Source organism: Nylanderia fulva, unplaced genomic scaffold (assembly GCF_048542155.1).
Source record: "Nylanderia fulva isolate GAGA-0341 unplaced genomic scaffold, ASM4854215v1 Scaffold12, whole genome shotgun sequence".
Taxonomy (NCBI): domain Eukaryota; kingdom Metazoa; phylum Arthropoda; class Insecta; order Hymenoptera; family Formicidae; genus Nylanderia; species Nylanderia fulva.
The window spans coordinates 4,108,220-4,122,569 of record NW_028189409.1 but is presented as its reverse complement, the minus strand read 5'-3'; the positions used below and the strand labels follow the sequence as shown (position 1 = coordinate 4,122,569).

Genomic DNA, 14,350 nt, shown 5'->3' with positions numbered 1-14,350 from the left:
CGTTAACTTTGTGAATCTTCGGTAGACCGTAACATCGAGGAAGGTTCCCATTTGTGGTATTAAGTCGTTTATATGTCATTTCATCAATCAATTTATTATCTCGCCATGATTTGATTAAAGAATTGATTCTACCCGAAACTTTCTTGTTGAAAAATCTTGTTGAATAATTGTTTCCCTAGGACGGTCATCGAGCGATATATGTATAAACGAACATGGTTTTTAGAAAATTCTCATAACGTAGTTGACAAAAATAATGTATTTGATATTTCGTCTTGTATTTTAATGCCGTATGTTAAGAACCTAAGTGAGACTATTGAGAGATCTATTAAGAAAACAGGCTTAAGTGTTATTTATACGATTCCAAAAAAACTTGATACGTTTATTAAACCCCGAAAAGACAAATTACCTAAAGCCAATATGACCGAGATAGTTTATAAAGTCGACTGCAATGACTGTGACGCCACATACATCGGACAAACTAAAAGACACCTTAATACTCGGATTAAAGAACATATGAATAATATAAAAATGCATGTCAGCAATCAAAATGTTATAAGCAAACATAGAAATGAATTTTCGCATGACTTTAAATGGACAAACTTAAATATTTTACATCGAGAAACAAACACTAGGAAAAGAGAGATTGCTGAAATGTTTTTTATAAAAAAATTTAATAACACGATCAACCTACAGAAAGACACAGAGAATTTGAATCCGATCTATGATAGAATAATCAAAGCTGTTTAACTTAGTTCGTCTTTACCATCCATACCGAACGTTTACGTTGACACAATATTTATATTGAAATATGTAAAATGGAACAAAATTAATTATATATTGCACTTAAGAATTTATAAGGTACGTTTTAAATTGGTATTATAATCTTGGTTTGCGCTTTACTTTCTTAAAAATCAAAATTCTTGTATGTACATCTATTGTATTTTTTAATGTTAATTTTAGACTTGATAAGGACCTAAACCTAAGGTCGAAACGTTGTCTTTTCTTGTACATGGCATCAAACAAATAATAATAAGAATTAATTTAAGCCAGTTGGGTCGTCTCACATTTATTTTTAAATTTATTCATCACTGGCGATACAAGATATCTACTATTAATTCTTACTTTGTTTAACAGTTTTTACGTTGTACAAGTAAAAGCGCCTTATTTGTTTTTTTAAAGACGAGTTTTTTCCGATAAATGCTATATTCAAATTAATTTTTATGAGAATGAAAACGTGCATAAAATCATACGATTAAGCAAATGCACAAACTAATTATACAATTTTCTATCTGTTTTTTTTTTCTAACACAGAAGTAACTTTGCAAGATGTGAAACTTTTTCTATAATAAAGAGTAATAGTTTCTCATCGAGGTCGAGAGCTTGAGAGAGAAAAAATTTCATTCAATTCAATGTAAAAATGAGATGCATTAATCACGAGCGTTGTTTGCACTTTTTAGTCTCAAACGTAATAAAAGACCGCGAGACGAGGGAATTTGAATTCTCGAATCTGTTTAATGAGAAGCCAATTAATTTTTGTGCATTAAGCTTGTCTATGTAATTTGCATTTAAATTTACTTTGTATTTTTTTTTTTTTGTAAAAACCTCAGGATTTTATTTCAAGTTCTTCAATTGACGACACTTATTGAAATACGTGTATAGGGTTCATTCACATGAATGCAACAGGAGACGAAATAAGCTGTCAGCAATTTTTCGCTGACGCACCATTGACGAGGAACGACTCTGCCTATCAAGTTTTGAGTTAGTCGTCGTCGGTCTAATCTAGGGTGAGGATCGACGACTCATAAAAAACATTTCTTGCGAAAAAGTATAGTTTCAAGAAATAATTTAAAAGGACTCGCAAAAGTAAGTAATTGAAACATGCATTTTTGCATAGAAATTTATACAATATGATGGAATTTAATTAATGCGTAATTAATTTCAATCTTAATGATTATTTTTTAACAATTAGTGCATCCCGCGAATAAATCAGGTGAAACGTTCGATAAAGATCAAATCTCGCCGAAACATCAGATGGTTGACGTTCCAATCCATTCATCAACTTGCACTGTGTTGATAGATTCTAGAAATATAGGTAAATTTTGAGAGATACAAGAGATATAATTTATCTTTGTTGAAAACTTTAAAGAATATGTTACTATTATAAAAGAAATATGAGAGATAACAATATATTATTATAATACATTGAACTTGTATTAAAAATTTGTTCTTCGATAATGATAACATATATAACATAATATAACGTATTATATAAATATCTTTACGATATTGTATCTCTACGATAATTTGAGATTTATATTACATGTGATTTCAGGCGAAACACGAGACAGATGTAAGCCAAGCAAACGCTATTGTACAAAGAAATGTATTGCTTCTGTAATATCAGTCGTCCTGATAATCTTAATCGTGTTGAAGTTCTCAATTAGTTTTGTTAGAATAGTCGTGAGTGATAAAGGTTAGTAGCTATCACATGTACGATAAGTGAAAAGAGCTGGACGTATATTTTATTTTCGTCAGCAGTCACTTCGTAAAAACCTCGATTTTCATACAACATCAACTCTTTTGCTCATTTCGCATTTCAGTTCACACTCTGCCGGAAATAACATTTACACAACGGGTGCTGATTTGGAACTTTGACGAAGATTCGACGGAAAAAGTGATCGATGGAAATTCACTTCTCAAGGATGAGGCGCTCATAAACGAGATAATGCCAATTACGGAACGCGACTACTTTGCGACGACGAACATACGTTTTAAACGAGAGATATCGCGCTCGAGGAGGGACTGCGAGATGAACAAGGAACGATGCAAGAAGCTGGTGCAGACGATGGAAGGCTATCTCGCGACTCTCAGGAGTAACGCGCTGAGCGACGGAAATAATGTATCCATGTCGGACATTTTGAATTGTCTGCGGTGCAAAAATTCGCAATCGGCCGTCGCGAAAAAGCTCGATGAGGATTCTACGCCGCGAACGCGAGATGAATATTTATCTAATGATTACGTCGAGCAAAATCGCCCCAACGATTTCGGCATTTCCGCCATCGAATTGCTGGACGATGCTAAACCGGCGGAAATTAATCGGACGGAAGCGGCGAAAGGTCAAGTGACGGATTCGCTTATAAACGATGTATCGCAGAATTCTGTAGATCGATCGTTGGAGGATGATATATCGCCAACCACCGCTTTATCAACCAATCGCACGAATTATAGCAGCCAACAGGTAGATAATCCAACCACAGTCGATTTGCGCACGATGGGAATCGATGAGAACAGTTTTGCCACTGTATCAAGTACTGATCAACAAATTGAAAGCGAAGGTACCACGAGCAAAATGGTAACGCTGCAGTTTAATACCACAGAATCCAGTAGCACGACGCAATATACTGTAACGAAAGACGATGCAATATCCAATGGTGAAATAGATCATTCAACCGAGACGAATACGCAGTATATCATCAATCTAACAACACAGATCGCGATTGCTGAAAACGTGACGAGTATGCCAGCAGGACACGACGTGACCGGAATCGACAACCCCGATGACAGCACAGTGAATCCTTCAGAGCAACCTTCATTTGAAGGATACCCGGAAAATCAATCGGCTACTACGGTAATAAACGGTAGGTTGCTGCATAGAAGAGCAAGAGTGAAATAAATAATAATTAAACGTCAAGATGCTAGCGAAGATACGCACACCAGATTTACTGATTACATTACTTTTGCTCTGTCAACGCTCTCTCTAAATTCAAACTATTTTCTACTTATTTTTCCAGCCGATTTCTTTCACTCGAAATATTCTCTTTAAAGTCTTATGCAAATATATTATAATCGAGAGCATGTAGTAAATATTCATTATATGAATTGCATAATTTTAGTTTTCTGTTCCGAATAAAGTCTCGGGAAATTCATTTATAATGTAAAAAGTTTGACGTAACTTTAAATGAAATGTTCTAAGTTTGTTTAACTTTTCTTTACTCATACGATATTAAAATAAAAATATGAATTTTTTCTAAACCGCTATAACTTTTGCTTCGTTAATTATCATACGCAAATATAATTTTTCCAAAATGTGATGCAATTTTTAAAGGATACGCACAACAGTTTCAGAATCATCGGGAGATCATAGTTTTCTTAATGAACTCACATCGAACGATCGTTCTCAGATGGAGAACAGCGACGAATCTATCGAGGCAACTACGGAGAGCATGAAACCCTTCCAAAAGCAATTGCAGATGTTACACACAATGCTACATCCGGTCTGCATCTTTGATCCTTCCGTCGCTCAAAATCGTGAACTACAGATGAATAAGATGCAATTTACACCGGGATTTGGTTATGCCGGAAATCAGGCGCAGATTCAACCGGCGGGAGAAAATACTGATCTTACGAGATCCGTTCCATCAAACGTATCGCCGATCAATCAGCAGCCGATGACAAGAAAGCCGTATTTCTGCGGCTACATGTCATTGCCGACTCTTCACTATCCGTCGATTCCTGACACGTTGCAATCCGATCACTTCTCTGCTAACAAAATGAAAGATTCTTCGCGGGAAAGGATTTTTCCAAAAGCTGGGATTGCCGCATGGGATTATTCAAGTAAACGAAATGTCGTGGATTTTCCGTAAAAGTTATTTCAAAGTGTCTGACTTGCAGCTTACTTGTGTTCTTTTTCTGATCGTTAGCATTTATTTGTTAAAAAAATTTTTAGTTTAAATTGAGTTGAAATTTTCGAAGAAAATACAAAGCAAATTAGAATTTATTGCTTTTAATAATATGATTATTGTTTCAGCGTACAAATGTCCCAAACATTATTATCAGTGCGATAATCTATTTTGCATTCCGAAGACGAATAGATGTGATGGCTATGCTAATTGCTTTGATGTCAGTGACGAGACGAATTGCTCTTGCAGGGATCGAGTATTACGAAATCAAATTTGTGATGGTTATTTTGATTGTCCACATGGAGAGGACGAGCTCGGCTGTTTCGGTAAATTACAGATAATTCATTAAATCTTTTCTTTTTGTAATTCGAGAAAAAATAAATTTTTGTAATTATATAAAATCATATAAATTGACTGTATATGATCTTATATAATTACAAAAATTTATTTATATATATATATATATATATATAATTTATTTTTTCTATATATATAATTTATTTTTTTTATATATATATAATTCTCAACAACATTCTCGTCCAAGTTAATCGTCATATCTGATATTAACTGTGATCATATAATTATATATTATCAGTTATAAATAATATACAATTATATAAAATTACACACGTAATCAGATCTTTGCATATATTTACTATTATATGTCACCAATATATATTTACACTGACCATATTATATTTTTCGGGTATTTACATATTTTTTAAATAATTGATTTAAAATAATAATTTTTCAATTTTCCAATTTAAAACATTATATAACATTACGTAAACTTTAACAAAAGAAAATTGAAACAATATATACGATATAACAGAAACCTAAGCGATCAACTGAGCATCACATTTCTTGTCTTATTGTTCTTTCATGTAAAAAAATTAATTATTTATAATTTGATAAAAATAAAATAATAGTTAATAAATTTGTTGTTGAAATAATAATAAGAAAATTATGTAAATGTAATATTTTTTTCTCAATATCACTATGTATGTTCACCAGATGACGCTAAATACTAGCTACGTTTATATAAGCTACTTTACCCACGAAATTTTCTTCCATGTAAAAGTGTTTCTTATAAAACGCATATTACTGCTTTGCTTTAGGCGATCTATAAATTTGCAGCCAAAATTTATAAAATCTATTTTTAATTTTACATATGACAAAATCCTAAATATATGCATATTTTAAATGTATTATATTTTTTCAAATGTTTTCTATATTACACGACTTATAAAATTATAAAGAAAATTCTATTTTAAATTTTGTTACAAAGGTTACACTACTTATAAAATTATAAAGAAAATTCTATTTTAAATTTTGTCACAAAGATTACAGATTAAAGATTTACTTTTTTATAACATCTTTTCTTATAATACATGTAGCAAAGTCTTACATCGATTTAAAAAAATGACTAAAGTCTACATCTATGGACCGATTTCCTCGAAATTGGTATCAAAATGTTGCACATTTTTAGCTGTGTGGTTTGTTTTTATGTAAAAAATAATTTTTTCCTCATGAAGGAGGATATGTATTCGTGAATAAAAAAATTTTTTTTTAAATTTCTATCAATGTGTTGGGCAATTTAGCTGTTACAAAAAATAACGATGAGAGAAACCACAAGAATATCAATAAAAAATCAGGGGATATTGAATATAAGTAAATAAAATATTCATTAAAGTGTTAATAAAATATATAATATTTTAAAAAATTTTAAAATTTAACAATAAACCACACAGCAGTCTTTTCCGAAAAATTTGCAACATTTTGGTATCAATTTAATGAAAATCGAAAAAAGAAAAATATTATGAATAAATAACTTTTAAGCCAGCATAAAAAAATATATAAATCTAAAAAATTAGACATGCTTTAAGCCGAAAAGCTAGTTATACATGTGTATAATTATGTGTGTAGTTATACAATACAATTAATTTTATCTAAAAAAATGATCTTGTTTATCTATCAAATAAGAAATGTTCAATCAATTTTTATTATTGTAATTTGTTGTTTAGAAACTGATCCATTTCTGCTTATAACTTTTTTTGTCAAATTATCATAAGTGCCTTAAAAATCGTAGTGACTGATTATCTTGTATATCGCATTAAAATCATTTAATTTTCAGATTGTCCAGCAGACTCTTTCAGTTGCAATTATAACTCGAATAAACCACTACGACATAATTGTGTGCCACTTTCGCAGCGTTGTGATGGTATTAAACAATGTTCCAACGGAAAGGACGAGTTAGACTGCACTATACTTTCGGAATCATATATAAGTCCAAAAGATGTACGAGCAAAATGTGTTCACATTTTTTAATCATTTAAATATATAAGATTAATCTCTTTGATTTATTGTTATTTATTATTATATTATTACTTATTAATTATATTATTATTTTTTAGATATCTACAGTTGGTTACACCCAAGGATATTTACATAAAAACATACAAGGACAATGGTATCCCGTTTGTTCGGCCACAGCTTCTTGGGCAATTAATGCTTGCGTATCGGAAATGGACCAGTCGTTAACGTACGTCACATTTCAATTGTTATACAATATCTAATGCAGCATACGTATATCAGACACATATTATATTTGAAATTAAGATGAGAAAATACGCTGACAATAATCTGATTAAAATTTTTAATTTGTTATCAGCAAATTCTTATTATATCGATACATTTTTATAGAGCGATGCCGGATATACGAATCGTACGTGTGCCTAAAAATACCTTCCAAGATCCTTACGTGAAAGAAATCAACGGACAGATCAAATTGACGTCGTGTTCGGGTGTAGCAATATACGTCAAGTGTCCACCGTTACCGTGTGGCATAAAAAATCATTACGATTCCTTCCGTTCTGCCGATATCATAAGGAACGATTTTGTATCGAAAGAACAGCCGAAGGAGCAACACATCTCGCATAAATTTGGCATAAGTAAACTTTATCAGCAAACACTAGGGCTATTGAACGCGAATCGCTCGGCGCTCGAAAAGGAGCAAGATGAAAACAACACCCTCGTCGGAGCGCAATTGCGAGTAGTAGGTGGTCGAGCGAGTCAGCCGAGAGCTTGGCCCTTCTTGGTTGCCATTTATAAGGACGGTCTTTTTCACTGCGGCGGCGTTATTCTCAGCGAAATCTACGTACTCACCGCGAGTCATTGCATGGAAGGGTAAGAAGTGCTTTTCAAGCGTTTCCAACTTGTAACTTTATAACAAATGAGCAAAGAAACTGATGAGACTTTTTTAATTTTTTTAAATATATATAAATAATATATAATATTTTTTAAATATATATATAAATAATATGTAATATTTTTTAAAATATATTTTAAACATTGAAATATATTTCAGATATGAAAAGCACTATTATGAAGTACAAGCTGGCCTACTCAGGCGGTTTTCATTTTCACCGACAGCTCAGTCGAGAAAAGCGAAACTCGTTATTCTTCATCCTGACTATGAAAGTGAAAATATGCAGAACGACGTATCGATTGTCATGCTAGATAAACCGTTCCTCTTCAATCGATGGGTCCGCCAGGTTTGCTTACCGTCACCAAACGTCATGGGCCCTGAATGGAAAATGGGCCCATCTCCGCAATCTATGTGCATTGCCATTGGATGGGGAGCCTTAAAAGAAGATGGACCAAATTGTAAGATAAATTTTAATTAGATATATTAATGCTCGTTCAATATATTTCAATCTTTCTGATATATATTGTAAAATTTAGTGACATTAAAAAATCTGGCTGTGTTTTTTATTTGAAAATAAAATTTTGTTTTAGCGGATTATTTGCGAGAAGTCGAAGTACCGATTTTGCCAAAGTGCAATCATCTGTCCGATCAGAACGACGCCACGATCTGCGCAGGATATCCTGAAGGTGGCCAGGACACTTGTCAAGGTGACAGTGGCGGTCCTTTGATGTGCAGGTAAAAATGAAGAAGTAGAGCAGTGAAAATGTCTCCTTTCACTTTCACTATTGCTATAAAAATATTGTTTTCATATAGAAATCGAAATTTTGATTCACAATGGTACGTGGCGGGCTTAGTAAGTCACGGTGATGGATGCGCACGTCCGAACGAGCCCGGTGTTTATATGAAAATAAGTTATTTCGTGGACTGGATTCAACAAGTGACGTTAAGTAAGGCTTCAATATTTTTTTATAAATAATTAAACGGACGGAAAATATTTTCGCAAATTATTATAAATATTTGAAAAGAGATAAACGCGCCCTAAATATTGCGCTTTTTTTTATATATTTATTTTACAATACGTTATTTTACAGGTAATAATACGGAGTCCTTTTACAAAAATAATAATAAAAGACCATTACCCAAGTGTCCAACATTCAGCTGCGACGATGGAAAATGTTTACCGATAGAAGAACGTTGCGATCAAGCTATCGATTGCTTGAACGGAGAAGATGAGCTCGGATGTTATCCGTTTGAAGTATTGCCGCCCACTTTGAATATGAATGATAGAAAGTACAAGCAATCGGATTTCGAAGTTGGGAAATCGCAAGATGAGATATCCGACGATGATATGAAAAATCGTAAGTTACGCAATTTATTTTTTTTATGATTTTATTATAAGTAATAAGCTTCTTATTTTTTTAATAAAATATATATACATATGTATATATTTTTTTAAATTTATATATATATTTATTTTATGTTTCGTAAGAAATTAGTATCACAGAAATGAGCACGGAAGCAGTCTCCATTGTTACTTCTCACCGCTTCTTCTACGAAACGCAGAATATTGACGAAGAATTTAATACTGCAGATGTCTATGCAGTTACACCGGAAACAACAAGCGCTAGATTAACGTTCACATGCAAAAGGCGAGTTGTGGAAAATATTTGTCCTATTATATAATAATATATAAATTGGAAAATTTAGTTTTTGAGAAAATTAATATATTTTTCTCCTTTTTTTTTAGTTTGATTCAAACTATAACGATTAATAAGAGATGCGACAAGCACGTGGATTGCGAGGATGCCACCGATGAAAAGGACTGCACGTGCCGAGATTACCTGTCGAATAAGCAGCCGATGGCGATTTGCGACGGACATCTCGATTGTGACGATGAAACGGACGAGAAAGATTGCGGTACGCGGTCAAACATGAGCCCGTCATAGGACTTTCTAGTTGACGAATAATTAATCTCGTTTTAGATATATGCAAAACCGATGAATTTTACTGCAGCAAAAGCGATGGGTGCATCCCGATGATGAAGAGATGCGACGGCGAATTTGATTGCCCTCTCAACGAGGATGAACTCGATTGTCGTAAGTGAAATTTTAGATGATACGTGTCTAAAAACTAATTAAATTAACTGACATTGATCACCCATTTTTTTTAGTTGTATTGACTGATGGGGAATACGTCAATGTACACAGCGATGATCACCCAGTTTTGAAGATGGAGGGTTTGCTCAGTAGACATGACAATGGAGAATGGCGGGTACAGTGTCTTGAAGAAGAAATTTTGAATAATAACACCATAACGTCGACAATTGGACGTAACTTGTGCGAATATCTTGGATTTGCGTATGTCTCCCTGGATTTATAATAATTCTAATTTCTAATTTCTAATATTTTTTATAATAATTCTTTTAATAATTCAATAAATGTGGCATTTTTCTTTTCACAAGCAACTTTTCAAATATGTATATTACATTATGACAATACTTTATTTAAAATGTAGAAGAATGAATTTAATTAATTAAAAAGTAACTGAAATTACAATTTAAAAAGTCTGTTTAAATGTAATTAAAAAATGTAATTAAAGAAAGATCTCTTTCGCGTGCAGGAATCTGCAGGCAATGGATAAAGTCGTCGCGAACAACACGTTGCTGAAGAAGAGATTCTGGCGAAGGTATAACTTGACAAGTTACGAACCTTCACCGGAGTACGTCGCGTCGAGCGAAGAAGACGAGCTCTGTACGACATTACGGATTCGTTGCAGACCGGTTTTGAGCAGCAGTGTCGACACACACCTGATCGTCAATCCGAAAAGCGGAAGTCACTACTTGTGGCCGTGGCTGGCTGCTATCTTCGTCGACGGCCATTATCGTTGCTCGGCCTTACTTTTGGAACCAGACTGGCTTCTGTCCAGTTCGAGCTGCACGAAAGACATCAAGTAAATCAATTTTCCATTTGTTCTCCAAAATTTTTCTTCATCTTAAAATTATTTTTTCGTTACGTCCATTAAATAGGCATTAAGTGTCTTGTGATTCTTTTATAAAAATCTTTCCTCAATGGTAAAAGTCGACCAAACTGGCAATTATTTATTATAAATAATTAGTTAAAATACAACGTTTCGGCTGTCATTGCAGCTCTTTTCAAGTAAATCTATAAAAAGTTACATAAAAATAATTATAATTTTAATACACTTCATCGCAACAAATAATTATAAATTCAAATACAAGTCTTTTATATTGAACTCCTTCGACTACAAATAAAAAGGTGTAACAAAAAATAAATTACAGATTATCGGAGAATTATACGACGGCACTGCTCGGACAAAGTCGTTCGTATCTCTACGTCGACGGACCTTATCAACAAATCTCGATCGTTGACGAAATCAGGAACGTGAAAACGTCGGAAGCCTCGTTGCTCCATTTGAAAACTGCAGTGAATTTTACTCGTTACACGCAACCACTATTTCTAGAAAAGAAGTGCGTACTTTAATCATACATACACATTTATGCCTCTCAATATAATAAATCAAATATTTATTTATACTGACTAACCGAATTTTTACAGAATCTATCCGCCAGCGAAGAACGATTTTTGCGTTGCTCTTGGTACAGACAAGGAGCACGTGACAAGATCAATCTTTCTACGACCGGTCCTTGAAAATTGCGACAATTGTTATCGCTGTTTTGTTGAACTTTCAGGTTTCGAATGTCCGGTGAGTATAACATATATATAAAATTTATAATAATAAACTATAATTGTTTGTATCTATTATTACACATATCTATTTTTAATTGCGTGTCTTATTTCTATTAATTTCCTAAAATATAGGTAGATCAAAATTAAATTTTAATAAACTTAGCAAACTTGATTTCGACATAACTAGCAAATTTTATTTAATTCTTGCACGACGTTTCGTCTAGTTTTGTCGAAATCAAGTTTGCTAAGTTTATTTTCACCACTAGCGACCAATATTAATTTTGATTAATCTTAAATTTCAATATTTCATCTTTTCTTTCTAGGTTAATGAAACTTTATCAGATTGGAGTGGAACAGTATTTTGTCGCAGCGAAAAAGGATGGTATCCCGCGGCAGTATTTCACGAAAACAACTTTTGCAGTTTTCGAAACACGCGAAATTTGACGAGCATCGATTACATCCACGCTTTCCTTATACATGCTTTGGGTAAATTTTAATGCAGATATTTTTTTAAGCAAAAATATTTTTATATCATCAATCTATTTATTTGATTAATCTTTATTTGTTTCTATATAATTTAATGTTTCCATTGTTGCGTTGTAGAATCGGAGCCGAAACCAACACCTGAACCGACGTGCGACGGTGTTCGATGCAATATAGGACAATGTGTCCCTTGGAATCAAGTATGTGACAATATCATGGATTGCCGAGATGGCGCGGACGAGAATGACGATATGTGCATGTACAAACTGCAACAGAACAGCGATAATAATAAATTTAAAGGTATGTAATTTTATCAAATCAATTTATAACACAAATCAATTTAAAATTGCATCTATCATATTGGTTGACTTGTTAGATTTATTAAATTAATCGGTATTTTTGCAAATTAATTTTCTCTTTTACATAAATTCATGTTCCTTTAATTTTTTTAGAATGCGCAAAGTCGGAGTTGCAGTGCAAGAATGGCGAGTGCATTTCGAAGGGTGCATTTTGTGACGCTAAAGTGGACTGCTCAGACGGAACGGACGAACCCATAAAATGCACCTGTGCGGATTATTTGAGCCTAACAATACCGAAACGGCTGTGCGATGGTGTGCGACATTGTCTCGATAAAACCGATGAGTCGCCGGAAATGTGTCAATGCACACAAACCAGCTTCAAGTGCAACGCGTAAGACATAAATCAACATTTTGATATTATCCGTAAAATATTATTCAAAGCTCTGAAACTTTCGAAAACATCGTAGAATAGAAGATGAATATATAGAGAAATTATTATAATTAATAATCAGATAAGAAATATATGTCGGCTCTCAATATTAATAATAATAATAATATATGAATTTTAAATCGGCCAATAGAGCCCAAGCGCGAAAAATTAATTCTTCGGAACTGTATCTCTTGGTTTGAGATTACTAAGTTCCATATATAAATTAATCTCGAACTTACATATGGAGAAAAATAATTAATAATGTATACATACATTGTAAAAATTGTAAATGCTCGATATTCGCACAGAAATATCAACAACGTTACTTGCATCCCGCAAGATTTCGTGTGCGATGGTGACGAAGATTGCCCAGATGGCGAAGACGAAGAAGAATGCATAAAGATCGAAGAATCGACAGACAACAGGTCAGATGCAAAATCTTATGAACTTGTAATATGACTTAATAATAATTACACGATAATAATTTTTTGTAAAAAATTTGTAAAAAAAAAATAATGAATATTTGCAAATGATAAATTACTTTGTAGACCTGGCACAGGAGAAGTGAAACAACGATCCTATGGAGTGTGGCATTCTAAATGTTTTTCGTCGCCAGTAACATCGCAGGAAGAAGCGAAGTTTGAATGTCAAGAGCTTGGTTACGCAGACGGAAGAATCGATTCTGGAAATCAAACTTTGAGCGAGCCTGTTATTCCGTCTCTTGATGATTTTTATATGATACGATTAAATCCGGGTATGTGGATAACAATGCGCGACGATAAACCGCTTATAACTTTAATTAAACCGGAAGAATCCTGCTACCGTCTCTTCGTTACTTGTAATTGATAAAAGATAAAAATGTAAGGAAATCTCATCAGAATATTTCCATCTCTATTTATAGCTTGATAACTGAAGGGGTATATATAGGGGGCATTTTTTCATCTTAAAAATTAATATAGGAAACATCAAACGTAATCCAGTTTTACATATCGTTAATTTATTTAGTTGTAAAATAAGATTACAAAGTAAATAAGTCAGTTAGAAATAAATTTTTTAATTAAATAAAATTATGTTTATGTTTGTACGTTTATCTAAACAATGTGATATATTTTCCATAAATTTATGACTATCTTATAATTACTCTGATTTCTACCAATATAATAAAAAAAAAATTACTTACGGGAAACTGTATAATTTTCCTAAACTAGGAAATAAAATAGGGAATAGTCTTAAAATACACACACATAGATATACAAAATACAAATTAACGATAAGTCTGTATTAAAAAATAAGAAATGTTGTATATAAAAATATGAAACGTATACATCTTTTTGACTTTTTATTCCGCAAAACAAAGCACTCAAAGAACTCTCGTAAAACTACTATTCTCGAACGATGTGTTCGAAATTTCTAATACCAGGATACGAGCGCGTATACGTGAGTCACGTGGGGAGATAATGCGAATTAGTCACCTCGGGAATGTGAATGGGCATCGTCTTCCGTAGCATTCGAAGGAAACTTGCCAGGAGAAGCCGAGGGACGCA

The 14,350-nt window shown here is 32.9% G+C and overlaps 1 protein-coding gene across 1 annotated transcript; it reads left to right on the top strand.

Annotated features, from left to right (window-relative positions):
* Positions 1-1,775: 1,775 nt before the first annotated feature.
* Positions 1,776-14,128, top strand: ndl (serine protease nudel). The gene is made up of 25 exons (XM_029299083.2): positions 1,776-1,863; positions 1,970-2,092; positions 2,333-2,473; positions 2,601-3,638; positions 4,120-4,614; positions 4,808-5,005; positions 6,814-6,977; positions 7,094-7,221; positions 7,383-7,865; positions 8,047-8,345; positions 8,478-8,622; positions 8,701-8,834; positions 8,979-9,245; positions 9,377-9,536; positions 9,635-9,804; positions 9,870-9,983; positions 10,058-10,244; positions 10,507-10,836; positions 11,186-11,374; positions 11,463-11,610; positions 11,918-12,080; positions 12,198-12,377; positions 12,530-12,767; positions 13,115-13,231; positions 13,355-14,128. Coding segments are annotated over exons 1-25 (5,910 nt in total). The 5' UTR covers positions 1,776-1,862; the 3' UTR covers positions 13,653-14,128.
* The last annotated feature ends 222 nt before the right edge of the window (positions 14,129-14,350 follow it).

Bases quoted from the DNA above. Each gene is read 5' to 3' on its own strand.
- ndl (XM_029299083.2), top strand. The intron at 4,615-4,807 runs GTAAACGAAATG...TTATTGTTTCAG, and splicing joins TGCCGCATGGGATTATTCAA to CGTACAAATGTCCCAAACAT. The intron at 13,232-13,354 runs GTCAGATGCAAA...ATTACTTTGTAG, and splicing joins GAAGAATCGACAGACAACAG to ACCTGGCACAGGAGAAGTGA.